The 24,411-nt window shown below is 40.3% G+C and overlaps 1 protein-coding gene and 1 long non-coding RNA gene across 2 annotated transcripts; both read left to right on the forward strand.

Annotated features, from left to right (window-relative positions):
• The first annotated feature begins 6,207 nt into the window (after window positions 1-6,207).
• Window positions 6,208-7,758, forward strand: LOC142126273 (uncharacterized). The gene is made up of 4 exons (XM_075194287.1): window positions 6,208-6,280; window positions 6,402-7,200; window positions 7,427-7,498; window positions 7,707-7,758. Exons 2-4 carry the CDS (start codon window positions 6,485-6,487, stop codon window positions 7,756-7,758), a joined length of 840 nt encoding a protein of 279 aa, XP_075050388.1. The 5' UTR covers window positions 6,208-6,280; window positions 6,402-6,484.
• Window positions 7,759-10,098: 2,340 nt separating this feature from the next.
• On the forward strand, window positions 10,099-12,131 carry LOC142105129 (uncharacterized). The gene is made up of 3 exons (XR_012679681.1): window positions 10,099-10,230; window positions 11,081-11,281; window positions 12,009-12,131. It is a non-coding gene; the product is annotated as an uncharacterized LOC142105129 (long non-coding RNA).
• Window positions 12,132-24,411: the final 12,280 nt, after the last annotated feature.

A 24,411-nucleotide genomic window follows, 5' to 3' on the forward strand; every position in this document is an offset into this window, starting at 1 on the left:
ATTAGTAGTTCATTTTAGGGAAGAGCTGTCATGATTTTTGGGCAATTCTTTTACAGCAGAGCAAATATCAAAATGTTGTGCGGAATCATCTGCATCACCACTGGGTGTCTTGGGAAAGCAATTTTTTGTACAACAAGCAGTTGCCAGAGAAACTGAAGGAGAAGACGTCCAAACAAGATGTTGGTAGCTCTTGGATCCTTGTGAAGCAAATTAGGTATTTCATCTACAATTAAAATATAGTTAGCACATTTACTTTGTTTTATTTCACACGTTAAATTTCTGTAGCTCCTTATCAAAATGTATTATTAAGGCAATCACTTGACTCAAGCTAACCGTGTCTGCACTCTCTTCACAGGTGACTACTTCACTGGACTAAAGTACATTCCCCTCAAATGCTAGTTTTCTTGCAGCTGCTGTATTCTTCTACATGCTGTTGCAGAAAACAGAAATTGACCCTAAATTTTTCCAGACACAAACAGCATCTCCTGCATGTCATTTTTTAAAAGTTCTGTAACACCAAGTTGTGTGTGCAAAACAGGAAATGTGATGGAATTCAACCTCGCTGTAATGCTTGAACAATATTGGGGTCGTAATCAGAAATGACATATCCTCAGGAGAGTCCAAACAGGATTAGCCATCTTTCAATGACATCCCTTAGGTTTTGGAACAGATTGTCAGCTGTATGCCTCTTAGTGAAGCTGCTGATACACAGAGTAGCCTACTTCTGAAAAATGTGACGTACTTGGGTACATGCTGCTGCTGTCCCTGCTGGTAAAGGCGAATCACCAACCCAGTGGGCTGTCACAGTCATATAATCTTTACTTTGACCAGTTCCGCTTGCCCACATATCTGTGGTTAAGTGTACAGTGGGTAGAATGGCATTTTGTAGCCCAATAATTACATTTTTATGAACTTTCTGGTAGAGGTGAGGAATAGCTTTTCTAGTAAAATGGTGTTGTGATGAAATTTGGTAATAGGGACAGAAGACCTCAAGTAACTCTAAAACTAGCTGCATTAATAATGGACATTGGACGCTGGTCTAATACTAGCATAGTCCTTTGTGATCCGCTTTGCGGCTGGGTGACAGATTTCATACTTGCTTCCTCTTGCAAAGGATTGTTTAACTGTAAATTATTGGTTCTGGGGATATTGGTGATGAAGGTGTTGGGGGGGGGGGGGTAGATTGCAGGTGCTGGGATGTAGATGAAAAAAGGGAGGCAGTTGATGCTGGACTGCTTGTTGTTATTTTTACCTCTACTGAGTGTGGCTTTAAAAACACTACAAATGGCTAGACAACTGTTGTCAGAATTTGTGCACAAATAATTTCACACTTAAGACGTGGATTTTTTATCTTATGCCCAGGCATGACAATGGCCTTTTTTTTTTTATCACTGGCAAGAACTGCAGCAATTTTTCTTTGAAAGTATATGAAAATCATATTGTGACCTAGGAAGTGGTCAAAATTGAATGGAAATGACTGGGAATTAGTGTTAGTGAGGTTATTAATAATGTAGGTACAAAATAATACCTAAATTATGTTATTTTAGGCCAAAAAAATGTACTTTTTTTACTCAAAAGGCTTTTATTAAGTTTTTAGTAAAAGAATATGTAACAAACATAGCAGTTACCACAGAGTACAGTGCATAATGTATAATGTAGATCCAATAAATCAGTCAGAACTGCACATAAACCATCAAAAAAGTAACAAAACACAATAACACAGGAAACATTCAAGTACACATAAGACAAGGACTTCAATGGGGAGGAGGAGGGAGACAGACAGGGGGGCAGGGGTCGGAGACTGGCCGTATTAACCCCAATCAACCGTAAAGGCACATTTTGAGAGCGGGACATCTACCCTCCAGAGGGGTATACAGCATGGAAGATTTAGGTGGCAGACACAGGTCTATACTTTGAAAAGAATTCGTACCATGTGAACCATTTAACCAGGGGCGAGGAAGCTCTTGAGGAAAAGTTAAAGCCTATGGTTTCCATCTCATAGCTGTGTTGTACTTTGCTGATGATTTTGGTAAAAGATGGAACCAAGGGGGATTTCCAGCTTTGAGCTATTGCGGCTCTGGCTGATATGAGTATGTGCCCAGCCACATAGTGATTATGACGCTGAAGATGAGAGGGATATAGGTGTAAAAGTGCCATAGCCGGACATGGGGATAAATCATCCTTGGTGACCTGAGTAATTAGATGGAAAATTTCAACCCAAAGAGGTTGTAGCTTAGGGCAGTTCCAAAAAATGTGTATGAGCGTACCAACTTCCCCACAATTTCTCCAACAGTACTTAGTTTCTGACGGCCAGATTTTATGCAGTTTGTCTGGCGTGAGATACACCCTGTGAATCATTTTAATAAGCATTTCTGAATGATTAATACACTTTGACATTTTGTATATATTCTGATTGATTTTCGACCAGACCTCTAGTGAAATATCTATATTTAGTTCTTTCTCCCAAATCCCCTGCACTGAGAGATCTCTGCTGTCCACAGGAACCATCAAGAGTCGGTACCAAACCAAGATGCCTCCCGCATGAGAAGTGGGAGAGAGAGACAACATAATACCAGGGGGAGCCGGTTTTAAGACCAGAGGGAATGAGGGATGAGAATGTACCCAATGTCTAATTTGGAGGTACTTGTAAAAAATTTACTTTTTTTAACAAATTGCAAAACAAAACGAAAACCAAAACACGCAAGGGCAGTTTGGCAAAACCAAAATCAAAACACAACGGTAATCCAGATCCAAAACCAAAACATAGGTTTCAGTTAGCATCTCTAATGTTTATTAGCCTGTCGTTAGATTTGGCCTGTATCTTATTTGCATATAGGTTAAAAGTATTTATTAACCTAGGTGTTCTAAATTGTACAATAGTGTGTAGTGTAGGTTAGTATTTAGTACTATTGTAGTATATCACTATATTTCATATTACTTAATAGTATAGTTTAACCTGCAGTCTAATATATTAATATAGGATAGTGATTTATATAAAAAAAAAAGAAGCATATAATTACCGAAGTGTATTTTGTAAAGCTAGTTACATGTTTGAATAAAACTTTAATTTTATAGAGCAGCCATGTCTAGGGAATGTAGGGATTCTCGTTTTCCACAGGAAAGCCAAGAGGAAAATCTGAGTAGTGGTGAGGAATGGAGAGAGAACCGTGAGCAGCGTTGAGAAGAAAGAAGAAGACAGCAGTTTGTGAGCAGCGTTCAATCCTCAACAAGTACCCCGCAGCAACATACAGAAAGTGATTCAGATGACGATGAAGGAACAGCTGTATCGCGCTCCAGGTGCTTCACAGAGGATGAGAATGATGTCCTTGTTGCTGGGGTACTGCGGCACTACGAAATGCTGAAGGGTGCCCAATCTCAGAAGACCTCCTTCAAGCATAAGTCCAAGATTTGGACCCGGATTGCCTCTGAGGTGTCAGCAGTTGGACTTCTAGTCCGAACAGTAGAAGTTTGCCAGAAGCGCTTTCGGGACTGCAAGCGGACCAGTAAGACAAAGATGGCAACTGTTGCAAGACATTCCAGGGGCACCGGTGGTGGCAAGCCACTGCGCATCAAATTTAAAGTTTGGGAGGAGAAGATGCGTCAAATTCTGAGTGCTGATCTTGTGGAAGGGACAGTGGACACCCTAGAACAATCCACTTTCCAGCCACCAGGTATGTTTAATAGTCTATAAAAATAGTGATCTGAATAACTTTTTATTATGATTTCTAAAAACTTGTTGTACAAACCTGCAGAAGAAGATCCAGCACGAAGCAGAAGAGATGCAAGGGAAGCAGTACCCCGGAAGAGAAAATCCAAATCTGGAGGTAAATGTCCAAACTAATTTAAACAGAACAATTTTTCTCTTTTTACTCTCATTGGTAAAATATTAGTTAAAGATTTACTAATGTTGTTTTTTTAATGTATTTTAGATTTGGGTTCTTCTCGAGGACACAAGGGCCAGAGGAGTGTAGAAGGAGAAGGTATGATCTAAAAGAATATACACACATGCATGTATGCATTTGTCACGGATCAATGTAGAAATACAGCTAAGGAGCCATGGATAGGTGAAAAAACAAACAATGTTTATTGCTGGAGAGTATGAACAGTTGATGACATAATAGCTTGCAGAATTTACCAGATATACAGCAGTTGCAGGTAAATGGGAGGTGAGGAAATATTCCAGGCAGCATGCACAGGGAAATGCACAGAAAGTCCCAGGTGCACATAAGGAACAGGTCAGCAGGTTGTATGTTGAAATAGATCTCCAGCAGCATAAATCCAGGAGCACAAACAGGAGGAAGTGACCACAGAGAATAACCTCAGGATGTGACAACAGGATGGGACAACAATAACCAGCAATGACTGCTGGGAGGAACAGGTATATATAAGGGAAAATAAAACACACCCAGGTGCATGGGATAATTGGGAGAAAGTGTTAACCCCTAATGCAAACATGAAGGGCAAGATAGCAGCACCTCTGGTGATCAGAGGTACTGCTGCAAATACACACTAATAAAGACAAAAGGCAGGAGGCTGCCAAGCAAAGCAGTATGTACTGCAAGGGGCTTGCAGGCAGATCCTGACAGCATTATCCATAGATTACATACTTTACAGTACACATTACAGTCAGCTAACGCTTTACATTTTTTTCATAATGCAATAGTATTCACATAATTGTTTACTACTTTATAATAGCGTAACAGATATTTGTCTAGTAACAAAAAGTTTTAAACACACACACCCAAAACTAATATATATATATATATATATATATATATATATATATATATATATATATATATATATATATATATATAATTGAATATATATGTAAATCACTATCCTATATACATATTCAATTGTCAGCGAGAGAGAGAGATAGCTAGTGCATTGGATTTCTCTAGAGAAAACTAAAATTTATGTTCCACCTGTTCTTATTATTATTGGATACAATACATATGAATATCTAGAGTCATATTCTGCTGATGTAAAGTTTATTTGAATATTTATCGTGCTTGCTGTAATGTATGTAAATTTTGTATTAACTGTACACAAATGTGCGAAAGTAAAATGTATTTATGTTAAAAATAACATTTGCAATAAGTGTGACATCGCTTTTGGAAAGTCAAGTCGCAGTTGAAGTAGCGCAAACGTCTTCAAATACAGTTATAACTTTTAAAGTACTTGTTTGAATGGATAAGATACGGCACATGAAATGTCCAAAGCTTATTTGACTAATTTTTTATTACAGAACATATAAAGGCGTTTAACCAAGTCTACTGTTCCTGCCCAAAGTGTTGAACTGAGTCAAAAAGGTATTTCTATTTCCATTACAACAAAATACACACATATCCCCCTCTCTCTCTCCCTCTTTCTCCCTCCTTCTCTCTCACTCTCCGTCTTTCTCTCTCACTCTAGCTCCCTCTCCCTCCCTTTCCCTCCCACACTCTCCCTGTCTGTCACTCTCTATCTTTATCCCTATTTCATACTCGAAATTATTTTATAGCTCACAAGAGGCGAAGAGTGACTGAGGAAGACGTTTCGGAGCCTGTTGACCATGTCCATCAAGGAAATGATTTCACTGAAGCTTTTTTCGTTTAGTGTTTGAAATATGTTTTCTATACTCTGTCCATTTTTGTTTCTTTAAAGTGTGTGTATATTAAGTTCAGTGAACTTTGGTTAGTTATCCGAATATCACACCACGGTGCGCCTAATCCTGTACCTTATTTACCATATTTATCTTGGACTTACCAACCATTTCTAAGGAAGGCTGCCGCCATACATGGAAGAGGTGTTTTAGTGGACTCTTTTAGCACAATATATCTATACAATACTGTTGTGAGCACTTTTGTTTATTGCTTATATTACTATTGAATATATATTTATATATATTGAAAATGATATGTAAATACTCTTTTGTACTTTATTATTATTTACAGAAACCCGACACGTTGAAGAAATGACAGCAGAACGGGGAACATCAACGACGATTGCTGATAGCCCAGAAGGTATAATTATGTTAAAAACTGTGGATACATATCTAGCTATCCATATATATACATATATTTTGTAATCTATCCATATAAATATAGATAGATTGATGTAGACAGATATATATTAGATATACAGTGATCACAAATATATTATCTTTGTGACAAATTATTTTTTTCTTTGTTTTAGAATCCACCATCATCACCAGAACATGTGGTTTCACCACTTACCACGTCTCATTTGCCTGATGCCATTGAAGAAATAGCATCTGCTGTTGTCTCAGAAATCAGTGAATATACAATTCTTTTTATAATTGTTGTACTAAATACATGCTAATGACTTTTTGAAAATTGTAAACATTATTTCATTGCATGATAAATAATTTATTTCTAACATTTTTCTCTTTACAGAGCCAATTGAACATGACAGTGATTCATTGTCATTTTCTCCTGCTGAGACTTAGGTCCACGAAGATGCTGCAACAAGATTTGAGATGCTCCAGGAAGCCTTCCCCAACCTTCAAGTTCCTTCCACAGCACGGGAAGGTCCATCTCAAGCAAGGGTACCCTCCACAGGCACCAGTCTTCCACCACAACTGGTGCACGGTCTGCCAGAAGAAAGCACTCGATTTCATTCCATCACAAACTTTGCTAGACAGATGGAAGGAAGGCAGGAAACATCTCGCCGAAATATGGAAGAGAGAGTTCAGAGAATTGGTGATTCAGTAGACCATTTGATGTCTGTTGTGGAAGAGGTACGAAGCTCCCGTAATGCCACCAATTCGTTATTGGAGCGACTGGTCACAGTCCAAGTCGACATTTCAGCATCTCTGCACTTGAACAACACCTTTCAAGCGCGAATGGCAGTCGCAATGGAGCAGAATGCAACGCTCCATTATCAACTGAATCGATCCATGGCACAGATGCATATGCAACAACAGCAACAGAGAATGCATCTGCAAATGATGACAATGCATCTTATGAATATTAGTGAAGAGCTGAGGGTCCGGCGAGGCCAGGGTAATGGTTCACTCCCTTTACCCGATTGGAATATTTCTGGACTTGTTCCTCCAACACCACAGCCGAGGACGTCATCGGGACTGAACACCCCCGTGGTGGAAGTAAGAAGACCTGAGTCAGCAAGGAGAAGATTGTTTGTGGAAGAGCCAGAAGAGGAAATCATCAACCCCTTGTCAGAAGAGGAAGAAGGGTAAGAGTGAGCCTCATTACCCGAAAACATATATATGTCATAGATAACATCAACCCCTTTAAATCATACATCGTTACTTGAAAGGTTTTTTTTCTGTCTTTATCTATCTCTCTATCTATAGGTTCTATGCATGTAAATGTAATGTATTGGCACATATATATATATATATATATGATCCATATAAATTGTTTATTTCTAAAAAAGGTTTTTCAACTTTTTTCATTAGACCCCAGGAGACTGTAAAATTTGAAGACCGTTTGGAACCACAGCAGGAAAGAACACCAGAATTATTTACTCGGTGAGTTTGTTTCAGTTTAGTATGTTTTCCTGTTGTTATTTCACCTGTTTTTTTCCCGTTATGGAAGGGGTATGATGTGACCAATGGCCGATGATATATACATGATTTATATAGAAGTCCATACTGATCCTTCCTTGTTTTAAAAGTAATAATTGGTTTTTTTAAAAAACAAATACAGGTTTCACATGCACTTTTCCCTTTTTTTTAGAATGCGACCGACTATCAAGTTTATACAAATTTCAAGAACATGGAAAACATGAAGACATCCCTAAAGATTGAAGGTAAGAATGTTTTTTTAAAATTGACTTCTACATACATTGTAATGCCAGTAACAGATGGCAATTTATAGGATAGGTTGTCTCCTTATGAACTTTACCACAATCAATTTTGAGGAAGTTCTATGTCAATATGATTTTATTTTAGTTTAGGTGGCTTTATATCAACACCAAAACCTCAATCACCCACAATGCTTGTTTAGAAAAACCTGTGTAGCTCTGTATACTGTGTGATTATGAGGTCATTACCCAGTTCTGCTGACGAACAAAACGAAGATGACTACTGACTACAGACCACTCCTCCAGAAACACCCCCTTCTGCCCCCCTGCCCAAACACCGCCCTCCTCACCTCCTACTTCCCCCTCTTCACCTATACAATAGCCCCCTGAAACATCCACAGCCCCGTCCATCTGGCCCACTGCATTTCCTGAATCCTCCGCATACTGGTACATGTTGGCGTTTTCGCAAGCACCTTCCCAGACCTCCTCCTCTACCTCCAACTGTCCCCATGTGTCCCCATCCTCCCCTGTATCCCGTCCCCCTAAAACTAAAATTAAATCTTTTCTTCCTCCTCGTCCACTTCACCGACTTCCCCGAAACCACCACCCCCTGCTCCTTGCCCTCAGCCTCGAATCCCCTCACTCTTTCCCTGGAACTTCCATCACCCTCCCCCTGTAGATATAGCCCCCTGTACATATAGCCCCCTGACACGGTCACGGTTAGTTTAAAAAAAGTAGCTCTGTATACTGTGTGATTATGAGGACATCAGCAGTAGCTCTGTATACTGTGTGATTATAATATCATTACCCAGTTCTGCTGATAAACAAAACGAAAGACGACTGACTACATCTCACTCATAAAGAAACGCTCCCCTCCTGCCCCCTGCCCAAACCCCACCCTCCTGCCCCCCTGCCCAAACCCCGCCCTCCTCACCTCCTGCTCCCCCCTCTTCCCCTATACAATAGCCGCCTGAAATTCCCACAGCCCCGTCCACCTGGCCCCCCACTTCCCCCGATTGCTTCACATGCTGGAACATGCTGGCGCTTTCAGAAATTTCTTCCCAGACCTCCTCCACCTGTCCCCATGCGTCCCCATCCTCCCCTTCCCCCTAAAATCATGCAACTAAAATCCCCCCTACCTACAACTGTCCCCATGTGCCCCCATCCTCCCCTGTCTCCCCGTCCCCCTAAAACTAAAATTAAATCTCTTCTTCCTCCTCGCCCACTTCACCGACTTCCCCGAAACCCACCACCCCCTGCTCCTTGCCCTCAGCCTCGAATCCCCCCACTCTTTCCCAGGAAATTCCATCACCCTCTCCCTCCACCTTCTAGCCCCCTGTAGATATAGCCCCCTGTAGATATAGCCCCCTATAAATATAGCCCCCTGTAGATATAGCCCCCCTGTAGATATACCCCCCCTGTAAATATAGCCCCCAGGAAGACTACCCCAGGCACCAAAAGGTTAGTATTGCTTTTGTACTCTATTTGCATGTTAAGCATCCACTCTGTTCAGCACTATAACCATGATTACTAAGCATGGAGACTAAACTATTTTATATGCAGGCTTGTAATGCATGTCACATAAGTAATGGTTACATTTGGATGAATTTGAGCGCTCTCACCAGACAACATTGAAGTAGAGATGCTCACTGACCCCCGTATTTTGGTTTTGGATCTGGATTACCTTCGGGTTTTGGTTTTGGTTTGCTGTTTTTTGACAAAATGCCACTTTTTGGGCTACAGTCACATAATTTAGCTATTATTTTGTACCTACATTATTATTAATCTCAATAACACTAATTTTCAGTCATTTCCAGTAAATTTTTAGCACCTCACAGGTCACAATATGATTTTCATATACTTTCGCCCAAAAGACTGTGCCATAGCTCACCCCCAAATAGTTGCCAGTGTTCAGTGCTTCAACAGAAGTCATCGGCCTTGAATTTATTTTTCAAAGTCTCCACTCACATTGTATTGTGCCATAGCATTATTAATAGGCCTGGCAGTGTTCTTTAAAGTGTAGTAACAGTGTACTGTGCCATACATAGATAAACTGGCTATACTGGTTCATACAATTGAATATAAATAAAATCCCTTGTGCAATGACGGTAAATATGCAATTAGCACAAGTCACACACTATGTAGAACATGAGTTCCTATATTGTAATGCTTCAGTATGAAATGTAGGGGCCTTACAACAATACAAAGAACTATATATATTTTTTGGTCCCACATATTTACATGCTGTGTCAATTTCTTGAATCTAAACTGAGACGCTCTTGTTTTTTTTTATTTCTTAGATCTGAGGTCATCAGCAGCACAAATATAAAACATTTTAGAAGGTCTCTGTTTGGTGGTTACTGTTCCACATACATGCCGGATATGGTGCTCCATGGGATTGGCAGTGCAGAGAAGCTGAAGCAATGCCTGATGGCCAGCCTGGCACACTCTACCCATGTACGTTTATACACACAGCCATGGGACATCGCCCATGGATGCTGGGGCATTGTGCTTTCTGGGAGTTGGACGGTTTTTCTCATTGTCTTCTAACCAATTACTTTTCTCCAGTCCATTACTTCATATGCTAAAACAAAGATGCTAAATATTTTATAATGGGCACACCTGCATAGCATTTACCATTCACCTTGTAACTAAACATGTAGCAAAAATAATTATAACTTTCAGGATATAAAGGGAAAGCTGTGTAATGCCAGAAAGATCATGTGATGTGTTGGTGCAGGAATCACTCACATTGAGGCTGCCCCTTTTAATTTGTTTTTTGGTGTCCCAGTTGAATTTTTGTAAAGTGTGATATTTGTCCAAAGCATTTACACGCTTATGTAACGCCAACATGAGATCTGAGCTTACATCCCTCTTAATTATATTCCTCTTTGATTATTGTTATCCTTATTGTTTTCTGTAGATCTAAATGTGCTTCGGTGGGGGAAAGGGGGCAAATTTAACCATGCTCAGACAGAGCAGATTTAAAATTAGGACATGTTGCAGTGCAGCCCTTTGCATCCTTTAGCAGAATATGCCCCTAACTCTCGATGAGGCCCATAATGTTACTTGTAATCTTCAGTGCCCAAAAGAAAGTCTAAATACTGTCTGAACCCCCGCATTGGACTACTTTTATTAAATGATTAATTGACTTGAAATTACCATTTGCTGTGCATGAAATTATTGTGTCTGTGTGAATTAGAGCATAGCTTGAAGGTTTTACAACTTGTGCACAAGAGTAGGAATAGAATTGTCAGACACAGGTTGGGCAGCAAGTGGTAACTGTCTCCCTATTGCCTCTTCCTAGCACCCTGTCATGGACGAGCCCTTAGCAGAAGCCGTGTGTATTGTGGCAGACACTGATAAGTGGAGCGTCCAAGTGATCAGCAGCCAGAAGACTACTGTGGACAACTTGAAGCTTGGCACTGATGTCTTGGTATCTAGTCAAGTGTGCAGTTTGCTGCAGTCCATTTCACAACTGTATAAGCTCAAAACACCACCTGTATTTGTAAGTTTCATTAAGTACCTTTATAAGTTAATACAGTAACAATTGAGTCTTTTGTGCACTGTGATTTTCTATTGTACTCTCAGGGTATGATGATGATGATGATCATTGACCTCTGGCAAATGCTATTGCTTTTGCTTTGGACTCTCTGCAGACCTATGGGCTGATTCAATTCTGTGTGAAGTCCCATTGGAGCCTGGTGTGGCAAAACGTAACGGGATGTTATGGTACTAAAATGTTGCTTATTTTTACCCTCGCCTCATAGAGGTGTAAACAAAAATAACCAATGTTATATGTACCATAATACCCAGAAATGCTCGCAGGAGGAGTTAATGCAGAGCTCCAATGGGCCTGTCCTTGGACATTAAAATTAATGCGACTCGTCTTCCTTTTCTACAATGTTCAATACAACAAGCTTTAAAGCAAATGTCATAGTTGTCATCGATAAGTTCTCTATGCAACATCTCCATAACTGGCGGAATCTACATTTTCTAATTTGTTATGAGTGTACTACTGCCCACCAGAAGAAATGTGTATGTTTACTGATGACTTCTAAGTATTTAGTCTTCAGCAGTAGTAATGCCATACATTTTTTATTTAAACATTTAAGTTATCCAGTTTGTGTTTGTGTAAATTTATTAACCTTGTCCATTCCGTAAACCAAATATGAAATGCCTTATATTTTTTTTAATCTAATCCTAATATAATCTATTTTTCTTTACTTGATTAGTGTGTGATGCATTTAGAGGACAAATTACAGGAGTTGTATTTTAAAAGTAAAATGTTGTCTGAGTACCTGCGGGGACACACAAGAGTCCATGTGAAAGAGCTTGGCGTTGTATTAGGGTAAGCATCAGGTTACACTCCTCCTGTTCTATTTAGCCATGTTCTTTTACCATAAGGCAGAGTTATTTGTTTTGAATAATGTGGAAACACCACTCTGCTTTGTTCCGTGTATTGGCTGCAAATGGGTTCAGCAGGCAAACCAGTCAAGCATGCAAAACACATCAGGGCACTGTTCACAGCATTCCAGCAGCCCTCCAAATTGTCAGTAATGAAGGTGAAAGCACACACCAGAGACACTACCCCTGAAGCTGAGGGAAATAGACTGGTAGACCAGGCCGCACGAGATGCCGCCATAGGCCCAGTACCCCAAGGAGAGTCTATTTACATGGTGACTCCTGACCCTAAGATTGACCGTACCACACTCCAAATTATGCAGAAGCAAGCAACAGAGAATGAGAAAAAGACTTGAGCAAAACATGGAGCATCAGAAGTACAAGGGGAGGGGTGTAAAGGTCAGTGTTTGTGTCTACCAAAAGCCCTTTATCCCATTATGGCTAATATAGCGCATGGGAAAGTGCATCTGCGAAAAGATGCAATGGTTGCACTCACTAACAGGTTATGGATAGCACCAGGTTTCGCCCAAGCAGCACAGGTATTACTAGCAGGATGCCTAATCTGTGCAAAGAATAACCCGGGGAAGTCTGTCCCAACTCCATGGAAAAGCACACCCCAGACACAGTATTCCTTTCAGAGGATACAGATAGACTTTATACAGCCTCCCAAATGCTCAGGATTCGAGTATGTACTCGTGTGTGTCGACCTCTTCAGTCGTTGGCCAGAGGCTTGGGCATGCAGGACAGCAAATGCTAAAACTGTAGCCAAGAAAATTATGAGTGAGGTAATCTGCAGATATGGGGTACCAGAGGTCATTGAAAATGACAGAGGGACACACTTTACAGGGCAAGCATTCCAGGAACTGTTAAAAGACATGGGAATCATATCTGCCCTCCACACCCCTTACAGACCCCAAAGTTCGGGATGTGTGGAGCGCCTTAATGGTACTCTGAAACAGGCCTGCCATGGATTTCATGCCTACCCATGGCCCTGCACTCAGTAAGAAATACACCTAGAAAGGACACAGGGCTCACACCGTATGAGATTCTGTTTGGCACAGCACACAGGACAGGCTGCTATTTTCCACAGCAGCTACAGCATTCACATGGTGACTTGTTGAATTATGTAACCCTGTTGCAAAAACAACAAACTAAAATACATGGTCAAGTGTTTTCTTCCATTCCAGACCCTAATTTTGATACAGGAACTCACAACCTGCAGCCTGGGGACTGGTGGTCGTGAGAAAGCACGTCAGGACAAGTCTTGACCCCAGATACGAGGGTCCTTATCAAGTCCTATTGACAACTCCCACATCAGCAAAACTTGAGGGGAAAAACACCTGGATTCACGCATCCCATTGCAAGATTTTTGCACAAGGGAAGTCCGGTTCAGAAGTATAAAAATGTGTAAAAACATTGCTTTGACATGTAAAAAACCTGCATGGGCAATAATGATAGGACCATCATTAATGACAATAGGTATAGTTCTTGCAATATATGCAGCATCTTTAGCATGGGAACATACAAAGGGTTCAGACACCTTGCACAGGGCAGTCAGGACACTCCCCTTTTTTGAGACTGATGAAACAGGTGATGATGTACAAAACTGTCTGTGCCCCTATGAAGCACAGAAACAAGAGGAGTGTGAAAACATATGCAATAACAAACAGGGAAAGTCTGAAAACATTTTTTTGCAAATGCATAACCTTATTGGTCAGATTGTTAGCAATAGTTCATGCTGGATATGTACACAAAGCCCACCTGCGTCACGGTTGTACTCATGGGTAGTTGTTCCTTTAACTTTCCAAGAGATGCTACAGCTTCCACATCAATGGGTATATAACGTTTCCCAGATAAGTCATTACCTTACTGAGCCGCATTATGTTTCAATAAGCCAATTATATCACCCCCCTGATGTGTGTTTTCGAGTAAGTGCCACGGTAAAGGGGAAGGTTAACATGAATATTTGGTTTTTAAATAGAAACAATGATCCCACTGTTAATTTGACACTGGTTGTGGCTAATACGTCAGCAGGTAATACTGACTGTAGAAAAGCAAAGATGATATACACAAGAGTCGGGAAGGATAGCAATCGCCTCACAGCTATAAGATTCAGAACACCAGGTAACAAAACACAAATGTGTTTAGAGCACTGGCAGAAACAAGGTATGAAGGGGGAGTATACCAGTAAGGAAGGAGTAGAAACCTGCCTTCCAACAGGTAATCATAACCTCTCTGCTATAATGTTCACACTTACTGGTACCTGGCCTTATCAACTGCCAGAAGATGTTTATAACATATGTGGGAAGAAGGCATATAAATGGTTGCCTTTTGGATACACAGGAATATGTACATTAGGTAAGCTTACTGCACAAACGATATTGATACCACATGAGGAGCTGGAAATCTTGATTACTGAGGAAACAAGTCTTATGCATCACTACCGAGGAAAAAGGGAAATTAAAAGTGCCTCAAAGACAAAGGGAAAGTACCAGGACCTTTTTCACACAGGGTTTTGGATGAAAGTGGGTCTGTCTGTAGGTAACATTGTGTCATTTGGTACCGCAGGAACAGCCTATACCCTTAAGCAAATTAAAGATCTAGCACGACTGTTAGATAATGTTACAGAAATGTATGATGAAACATTCAGATATGTGGGTACAGAGTTGAAAATGATACATAAGGAGCTTGCACAACATCGATTAATTTTGGATTATCTCACAGCACAAACAGGTGGATATTGCTTAACCCTTTTCACACACACAGGATCTCTCTGTTGCACCTACTTCACTGATAATAGCACTGCAGATCCGGAATATGTCATCACACAACATATGGATGAGATTAGAGAACTTAAGAATTTTTTTTCTGAGGAGCATGCAAAGCCAGGGTGGGGATTTGATATTAGTGGCCTATCCTGGCTCAATCCCGCCACATCGTTTGGGGGGATAGGTGAATGGATATCTGATATATTATCGCTAATTGCAAAAGGCTGTTATCTTATTATTGTTTTATATAGTAGTAAAGCTTGTAATATGGTTGATAAGGAAGTTACTGACACTTAAATGTTGTTCTTTTAAGAAACAAATGACAACGTTGGAATCTGCAGAGACTCTTATGATCGCAGATATATGTGAAGATCTGACTTCTGAGCAAACTAGCAAATTCAGGATGCTGCAGCTATCTGAAGGATCATCTAAATGCACCACCATCTGTGAGAAGCTATTGAAACCAACTGGAAAAAGAACATGCGTCAGATGCAAGACGGTTGTCGACTCATTGACCATCTATTAATATCAGCTAGAAGAGGGATCATGGACTTGTTATTGATGGGGGATGGGTTGTTTTATGTATCCAGTTTTAGACATCCCTATTAATATGTTCTGTTAGAAGGGTGTATGTGTATAAGTACCCATTAAAATCGACAACAAGAATGTGATCTCTGATAGGTAGTGTTAGGGCAAATAATGAATAAAAAGATGGGAAATGAGAAATATGATTTTGCTAAGCTGACGCCACCTTGTTGCCTTATAGTCATTTTATTCTCTTATAGCTTAAAAACAATTAGATACAGCTAGTTTGTAGGAGTAATTCATTATTTTCTAGAACCATGCTTATGACCTTTGTCGAAGTCAGCAAATTGGATAAAGTTATTTCAATTAAAGTCGAGCAAACTTGGTTGTCTTTGTCTGAAAAGATGCGTACGGTACGCTACGACGTACATGGGCACGCTACGGCGTGAAAGGGCGTACGCATCCACTACACATGGCAGCAACAATTATTGGTCTTTTACCATACATTCGCACAAACACGCATACTAATAAAATAGTACACATTAATGGTAGTTGCAACACATAGTCAGTTATGTCGAAATATAGTAGTATTTATGTGTTATATTAAAGTTACATGCATATTAGTTAAATATACGGAACAGGTTGAAGGAATCATATCATGAGTATCACAATAAACCTCTTTACATTTCCTACTGCTTGGTCCACTCTGCGAAGGAATCGCAGAGTGCATACACAAGTTATGAATGATAGGGAATTATGAACTACTTAAGACTAAGGAATCTTGGCGGGAAGAACCGAGCATACCCCCTGGAGAGATGACCCCCTCCTTTGGATTCCTTAGGATGAACTAGCCAATGATTGACAACCCCTTGGACCTTCCTGAGACCTGGACCAATAGATGCAAGCTATACCATCTTCATTACTGTATTTCAGTGTGTATATAAGCAGCAGCTTCACATCTAGTGTTCAGACATCTTGTCCCCAGACTTCAAGATTGAATGACTGCACACTGGATCCAGAGCGCCTGCGATAAGTAACGGCTGTATTTATAATTACTTCGCTTGAGCATATTATTCTACTTGCGAATAAATCTTTGTGCGTTGGAAACACAAATCGAGGTTCGACAATCGTTATTGGTTAGCGACAATACGCACATAACACCTTAGATATAGCAGGTGTAAGATAAAACCAACACCCCCCTTTTGGGGAGTATTCCTTTGAAAATGTTTGAATATAGCAAGATCTAAGTAAAGAAGCATGAGTGGTTAAATCCTTTTGGGGCGTAGTTTTCTGTAATACGTGATTTTGTGCTGTAAAGACACGAGCGTGTAACTAATCAATTAGAGAGCTAATTGCACACGCAGAACTTGCAGTGTCTTTTACGAGTTCATAACTGATAAACTGACACTTACAGGTGAACAATCTGATTTAGATTCGACACCACTCAAACAAAGGAAGAACATACAAACTTCACACAGATGGGGCCCTTGTCTGAATTGAACTCATGACCCCAGCGCTGAGACACAATGGTCGTAACCACTGTTACTTATAACATGTCTGTTGTCCATAATTAACTGCTGTTCTCTAATGCTTTTTGTTGTTTCCATTTAAGGATTGAATCAAGTGGCTGCTGTGGCAAGCACTCAATTGCCTCACGTTGCTCAAATCCTCTTATAAGCTGCATTCTACAAATGGTCATTCCTTAAAGGAACTATTCAGGAAAAGGGAAGACGGAATCACACTGCCGTTCTTATACTAAGCAGTTTAAGTTCTACCACTTTATCCTAATTGGACATTATTTAAAGTTTACATGAAGTACAAGGCATTATGGTACTCCTGAGTGGCCTTTTTCGTCGCTTCACAGGGAAGAGGTTCCGGAAAATCCTGAAATTCTCTAACACTAAAACAATTGTTGATCTCTTGTTTGGATAGCCACAATGGCCATGTTTTATCTGCTTTGTTTTCTTGCCCCAAGTTGGAGCGCTACATTATACTTCTACTGTATTGTGTTTTTAATAAGAAATTGTATGGATTTTGGCATCCTATAATTGTCCTTTTTTTCCCCATGTAATTCAGGGTTATAAGCTCATAAATGAGATAATGTACAGTACCTCCAAGCGTCATTATATGGTCACAGAGTTCTGACTACTTCTGCTATTATAATTTGCAAGACCCAGCAGCCCCTGCTGTGTCTTATACTAAGCATTCCTTAGGAACCTTTGTATGACCTTACTGAAAAATTGACATTGGTTTATACACACATTAGTGCCACGTGTATATTTCATAGTCATTAACAGTATGGAGTATGGTGTCCTACATAAATACCACAATTGTTCATTGTTATACAATAAAAATATGTTATTGAAATTCCCCATGAGGACACAATCTCTGTGAGCTCTGCTGGACAAAACAACTGAAGAGCACTTTTTGCCTGCATAGGTCCTAAAAATAGACATAATAATACACTTAATAAGAGTACTGATGCTCAAACTTCAGTTATGCACTAGTAAATACTAAATCCTCAATATGAGGTTCTGTTCAGCCAAATCTCGGTACATTCACAAATCAGGCTCTAGTATGTAGCTCCAAACTTGCATAGACACTTATATAAATTACCATCCATAATTCAGGACTAAGAGGGATGGCTGTTGGGACTATCATCTGTGTATTCCAGTGAACACACAAATCTGTGAATTAGCAGCTCCACCATTTTGTGAGTGACAGCAATCTTACTCCATGATAGTGCTGAATCTGCAGCTAACCACAGGATGTGGACATACCATGTCTGTATTACGCAAGGAACACGTCCATTAAGGTTTCTGCCTTAATCGTCGTATTTTCATTGCTTTTTTGCAGTTTGAGTTGGAGTTTTCTTACATTGTAGATTGTGTATAAGGAACCTTAATTGGACACGTTAAACTGTAAGGTTTTTTGTCTATATTTCATGGCTTTTTGTAAAGTGAAGTGTATGCATGCATGTTCTGGCAGTCAGAAATGTGGTGCAGTATGTACCACATTGTGCTTATGTGCTTCCCACCAGCACCTGCAGCAATGTAATCATCTTCCCATTCCTTAAACTTGAGTCCTTGTTGATGCTGGTCACCAGTGAAAGCAGACAGACTTTTACAGAGATTCTGACAGAAAAGCCAGGAGTAAACCAATGAGTAAAACACAGCCCACAGCAGGCAATGAGAAGTGGGTGTGTATAGATTATCTGCAGCTTCTCTCCAGTACATGTCACTTGTAAAGAGGGACATGTCAGTTGCTAATGTCCAGTTACCTCACATCTACTCCCCGCTGTGACTATCACTGAGTGTGATCAGTACAAGTACCACAAAGCACTTTTGAATAAATTAACTGATGTCACTGAGGGGCGGGAGGTTATAATGGATTTACCAATAGCCGTTTCTGGCACCACAGGGAGAGATTAAAGTCTCAATTAAGAGCAGTGACTGGGCTAATAGTACTACAGGGTGCCCCTCCCATATCCCCAAAACACTAACCAGCCCCCCTGTGGCTAGAAAATGTGGGTAATTTCTTCAGCTCAGAGATGAAAATCCCTTAGCCAGAGACTGAGCCATGTTTGTGCTCTCAAGTGAAGCCAGTCTGAGTACACCCAGCACAAGCCTCTAACTGACATGTGCAACATTATGAAATCCCTTCTCTGTATAATGGGGCATATTTTACCAAATTGTAAAAAAACTATAACTTTCTCAAAATTTTAAACCCTCAAAGGCACTCCTCAGCCCTAATAGCTTTCTTATAAAAGAAACCCCAAGTCTTTAGACCTCCTGTACACTGAGTTACGCTCTCCCCCCCAAAAAAAGAAAAAACTGTGACTTTTGCAAACCAGGAAGTGGAAAAAAACGGCGAGATTTTGAACTTTAGATTATTCCTAATATGTCATTTTTTATTCTTTTTTTCGGAAATTTGGCATGCGGCACCTGTGGACGGTTCTTCATTCGCATGCCAAATTTCAGTTTAATAGCTTTAATACTTTTTAAAATGTGGCCCCTCAAACACCATGCCCCCCCCCCTCTCAGATTTCTAATGCTAGAATGTTGTTTATTAGATGCAACCTTAACATAAGGGCACGACTGTGCCCTTATAATTAAGATAAAGTAGTTTTTATTTTTCTTTTGCTGTAGGAAAATATTCGTATTTTATGTATATACCCCTTGCAGCTTTGTTCTGGTGCTCTCTGTGCGTTCAGTTTACACTACTGAGCAGTTTACCAGGAAATATTTTATTAGTTAAATCTTGTTGGCTTTGTTTTTTGGTTTGTGCATCGGTCTGGTTTTGTTTTTTGTTTTTAAAACCAATGATCTCTTTTTATATGGTGGGCCGAGAGCTGCTCTGCAGCCCAGAATCATCTGTGCAGACCCTGGACTAAAGGTAGGCAGCCCCTACAACTGCCAGGCTGTCTCTTATTGCAGGCCGGAGGAGCTCTTGCAATGAGCCTCGCAGGAGGGTATTAGTGGTAGTGGGGGGGGAAGGGGGGTTGGCTGAAACCTTGCCTAGGGCGCCTGGAGACCTTGCACCGGCCCTGTTCCCACCAGCACTGTAATCACCTCCCCAGTCCTAAACTTGAGTCCTTGTTGATTGCTGGTCACCAGTGAAATCAGACAGACTTTTACAGAGATTCTGATAGAAAAGCCATGAGTAAACCAATGAGTAAAACACAGCCCACAGCAGGCAATGAGAAGTGCGTGTGTATAGATTAGCTGCAGCTTCTCTCCAGTACATGTCGTCGTCGTCGTCATCATCATTTATTTCATTTATATATTTATTTTTATTTTTATGTCACTTGTAAAGAGGGACATGTCAGATGCTAATGTCCAGATACCTCACATCTACTCCCCGCTGTGACTACTACTGTGATCAGTACAAGTACCACAAAGCACTTTTTTTTTTTTTATTATAAAACAGTTTTTATTAGAAGTTTTCCAATTACAGAATAAAATAAGGACAATATCCAATCAAGAAATATTCACTGACAAGGAAATTTTACAAAGGAATGAACCGTATCTTGTTTACATTTAACAAATGTCGAAATTTATTTCCCTATATAACTTTTATGTCTTATTATCTTAAGAACAATTTGAAAAGTAAAACATTATAACTCTTGATTTTACCAGCATGTGAGAGTGAGTTTAGCATCAATAAGATTATAATGAAAATTCACAAAAAAGAATCGGAAGAGTTCCTTCGTATAAAATGACACACATAACGCAAAATAATACTGGCATTAATAACAGCAACAGGCAGGAGTCCGTGGACAACCTCCGAGTACATAACACAGCGGAGGGAAGTGTACCCACCACCCCATCCCCTCCACATGGTATGGACCTGAAAATCAAATGCAAATAAGGGTGAGGGTGAGCATGAGGAATGGGAGGGGGGGGGGGGTTGGGGGAGAGAAGACTGCTCCTCTACACAAAATCCCATATCAACAACTCCAGACACCTTATATCTATGTCAATTACTCCCCAAAGCACGGTGCAGAGACCATGTTGTGTCTTCAAACATCTTTAAAATTCCTTCTTGGGTTTTAGGAGGGAGAGAGTAAATAAAAGGACCCCATTTCTTGTAGAATCTTTCGACCCCTTTCTCAATATCTGGCCAGGTGGCTCTTCTATCTAAATACAGTGTATTAAAGAGTTCACTTTTCACTTCTGATAAAGATGGGGGGATTTTTTAATCCAATGTCGAAAAATTACTAGTTTAGCTATTGTGATGGTGACCGTAATAAATGGTTTAACATCCTGGGATTCTCTGGATGGAATAAGATGTACCCAATTTTCAAATTGGCATAAGAAAATGGCCCTTCTATCACTTGGAAGAGGAGTATCCAAGACAGAAGATAAAAAGCTTAGTATTTTATTCCAGAATTTCTGGATCTTTCTGCACTGCCAAATGTTATGGTAAAAAGATGCATAAGTGTGTTTGCATTTGGGACATAACCCCCATTCTTTCGGAACATAACATCTCCTTTGATATTGTGATATACAAGTACGATTAAGAAATTTTATATGGGTCTCTTGTAGTCTTGTAGAGTGAAGCCATTTCAATTTTTTTTCGTTATGTTTAAGTAGATCTATATCAGGACTAAATTCAGGAGATTCCTTCAGCTAGGATCTGTGTGTCTTAGTCCAAATTTTGGGTATATCTGACGGTAGCAGATCCTGATAGAGGAATCTAATTCGGAATTTCTGTCTTTTGGAGAAATGTAAAAGGTCTTCTAGAGAGCTGGTTGCGGGGAGAGATAGTTTATTATCTGTATGAGTCATGATGTAATGGCGGAGCTGCAGATACATAAAAAAATGGGAATTGAGCAGGTTAAACTTTTCTTTAAGTTGTTGGAAAGGGAATAGGATGCCTCCAGGGTCGAATACATCTTTTATTGCAGCGATATCTTTGGTTCTCCAAGTGGAGAATTTAGCATTTTCTAGGCCTGGGGGAAACGCAGGATTGGCACAAATAGTAACGTAGTGTGTAGTAGAACGAGGGTGTTTTAAGCGTTTCGTGATAATATTCCATGCCTTATAAGTATGCAAATAAAATGTTTTGTATTATTTCTTCTGGAATTAATTTTTTCGGAAGGTGGAGGAGTGCCGCCAGTGAATATGGGTGCACTAATTCATTTTCTAGAGGCAAATTAATGAAGTATTCTTGCCTCAACAACCAACCTACAGCATAACGGAAAAGAGCAGAGAGCATAAAAGCCATCACATCCGGGAAACCAATTCCACCTCTTTGTTTATTTTGCTTAAGTTTAGCATTGTGAATTCTGGGTCGCTTACCTCCCCAGAGAAGGAAGTAAAGAGTTTGGTGCATCTGTGTACATCATTTTTCGTAAGACAGAGAGGGAGCATCTGTATTGGGCATGTCAATTTAGGAAAAATAACAGACTTAATCACAGCGTTTCTACCAAGTAGCGACAAAGGAAGGTTTTTCCAATTAGCTAGCATAAATTCTATTTTCTTAATAATGGGAGAATAGTTGAGTTTATAAAGGTCACTCAGAGATGATGGAATGTAAATGCCGAAGTATTTTAATTTTTATGTTACTAAGCGGAAATTTGAAACAGCTCTAATTTGGTCTGGATTCATTGCGGTGTTCGAAATAGGGAGTATTTCAGATTTTTGAAAGTTAATTTTATAGCCTGCAAAGGATCCAAAGTTTTCTCTTATCTCAACAATTGTGGGGATAGATTTTTCCGGGCGTGTAACCATTAATAACATATCATCAGCAAACATCGCTAATTTGCATGATTCAGAACGGATTTGTATACCTGAGTAGTTAGGATCTTCTTTGAGGGTTATAGTCAATGGCTCTAGCGCAATTGCAAAGAGTAGTGGGAATAAGGGACACTCCTGACGCGTGCCTCGTTGTATTTTAAAGGGAGATGATATGTGTCCATTTGCAATTATCTCGGTCTGGGGGTTAAAATATAGTGTTTGAATGGTTGATATAAAAGCTTCTGGAAAACCAAATCTTCTCAGAGACTCGTATAAGTGATCCCACGTCACTTAGTCAAAAGCTTTTTCAGTGTCTAAGGAAAAAAGGATACTGATCTCTGGAGATTTGGTGTGCTTAATGTGCGACAAAACCGTCAGAACTTTGCGTATATTCGTGACAGAATTCCGGCCCCAAATGAAGCCAGATTGATCTGTGTGTATGATAGAGGGCAAGATAAATTTTAATCTTTCTGCTAGTATTTTAGTTAGAATTTTATAATCAATATTGAGCAGGGAGATTGGTCTGTAAGACCCCAGGTCATCTAGTTGTCTGTCTTGTTTGGGTAAAACTCTAAAAATGGCAGAGTTGAAATGTAGGGGTAGTGAACGAGATTCAATGATTTGATTAAAAGATTTAGTTAGTGTTTCTGTTATTTGAGATAGGAGTATTTTATAAAACTCGCCACTCAAACCATCCGGTCCTGGTGCTTTGAAGGTTTTTAAAAAATTTTATTACATTGATGACTTCTTCTGTTTTGATTGGGGCTAGGAGGGATTCTGATTGTGGTTCAGAGATGCCCGACATAGAGATTGTCTCCCAAAATTGGTCTTTAAGCAATTAGATTATTGAACGGTGTCTGTTTTTGCTTGTACATGTTTTATTTGTTAGACATTGATTATTTTCATGTTTTGGTAGGCTGAAGTAAGTTCTCTTTGTGTGTCTAGGTATAACTTAGTGTGTGTTTTTGTATGTTGGCTTGCATATGAAATTATACGGACTTTGAGTACCGCCTTGGCTGTCTGCCAGAGTAACGCTGGGTCAGATTGATGTTCTTCGTTATTGAACAGGAAGTCATGCCAGGCTGCAATGAGCATATTTCTAAATGTTAATGAATTAGATAAATGATTTGGAAATTTCCATTGTCTATATGAGCCTGTTTTATGTGTGTTAAATATTTCCATCCAAAGCATGGCATGGTCTGACAGCGGGATGGTTTCTATGTCTGACCTACCCACTACTGGGAAGGAGAGATTGGGATAATAATATGTAATCAATCCGAGATAACGTGCCGTGCGCCGCAGAAAGACAGGTGTATTCTTTTGAGGTGGGGTTCATTAGGCGCCAGTAATCAGCTAAGTCGGCGATTCCCAAAGGGTGCGCCGCGGCGCTGTCACTGGGGTGCCGCGGGCCAGCCCTAGAAAAAAGAAAGCAGCCTCCTCTCTTCCACAGCTGTCACTGAATATCGACATCAGTGAAAGCTGCGCGAGAGAGGAGGCTGCAGGGTCCTAGCGCCGCGCGGATTGGTAAGTTTCTGTTAGCGCGAGAGAGGGCAGCGGAGGGCGACAGCGCGAGAGAGGGCAGCGGAGGGCGACAGCGCGAGAGAGGGCAGCGGAGGGCGACAGCGCGAGAGAGGGCAGCGGAGGGCGACAGCGCGAGAGAGGGCAGCGGAGGGCGACAGCGCGAGAGAGGGCAGCGGAGG

The sequence above is a fragment of the Mixophyes fleayi genome, chromosome 1 (assembly GCF_038048845.1).
Source record: "Mixophyes fleayi isolate aMixFle1 chromosome 1, aMixFle1.hap1, whole genome shotgun sequence".
NCBI lineage: Eukaryota > Metazoa > Chordata > Amphibia > Anura > Limnodynastidae > Mixophyes > Mixophyes fleayi.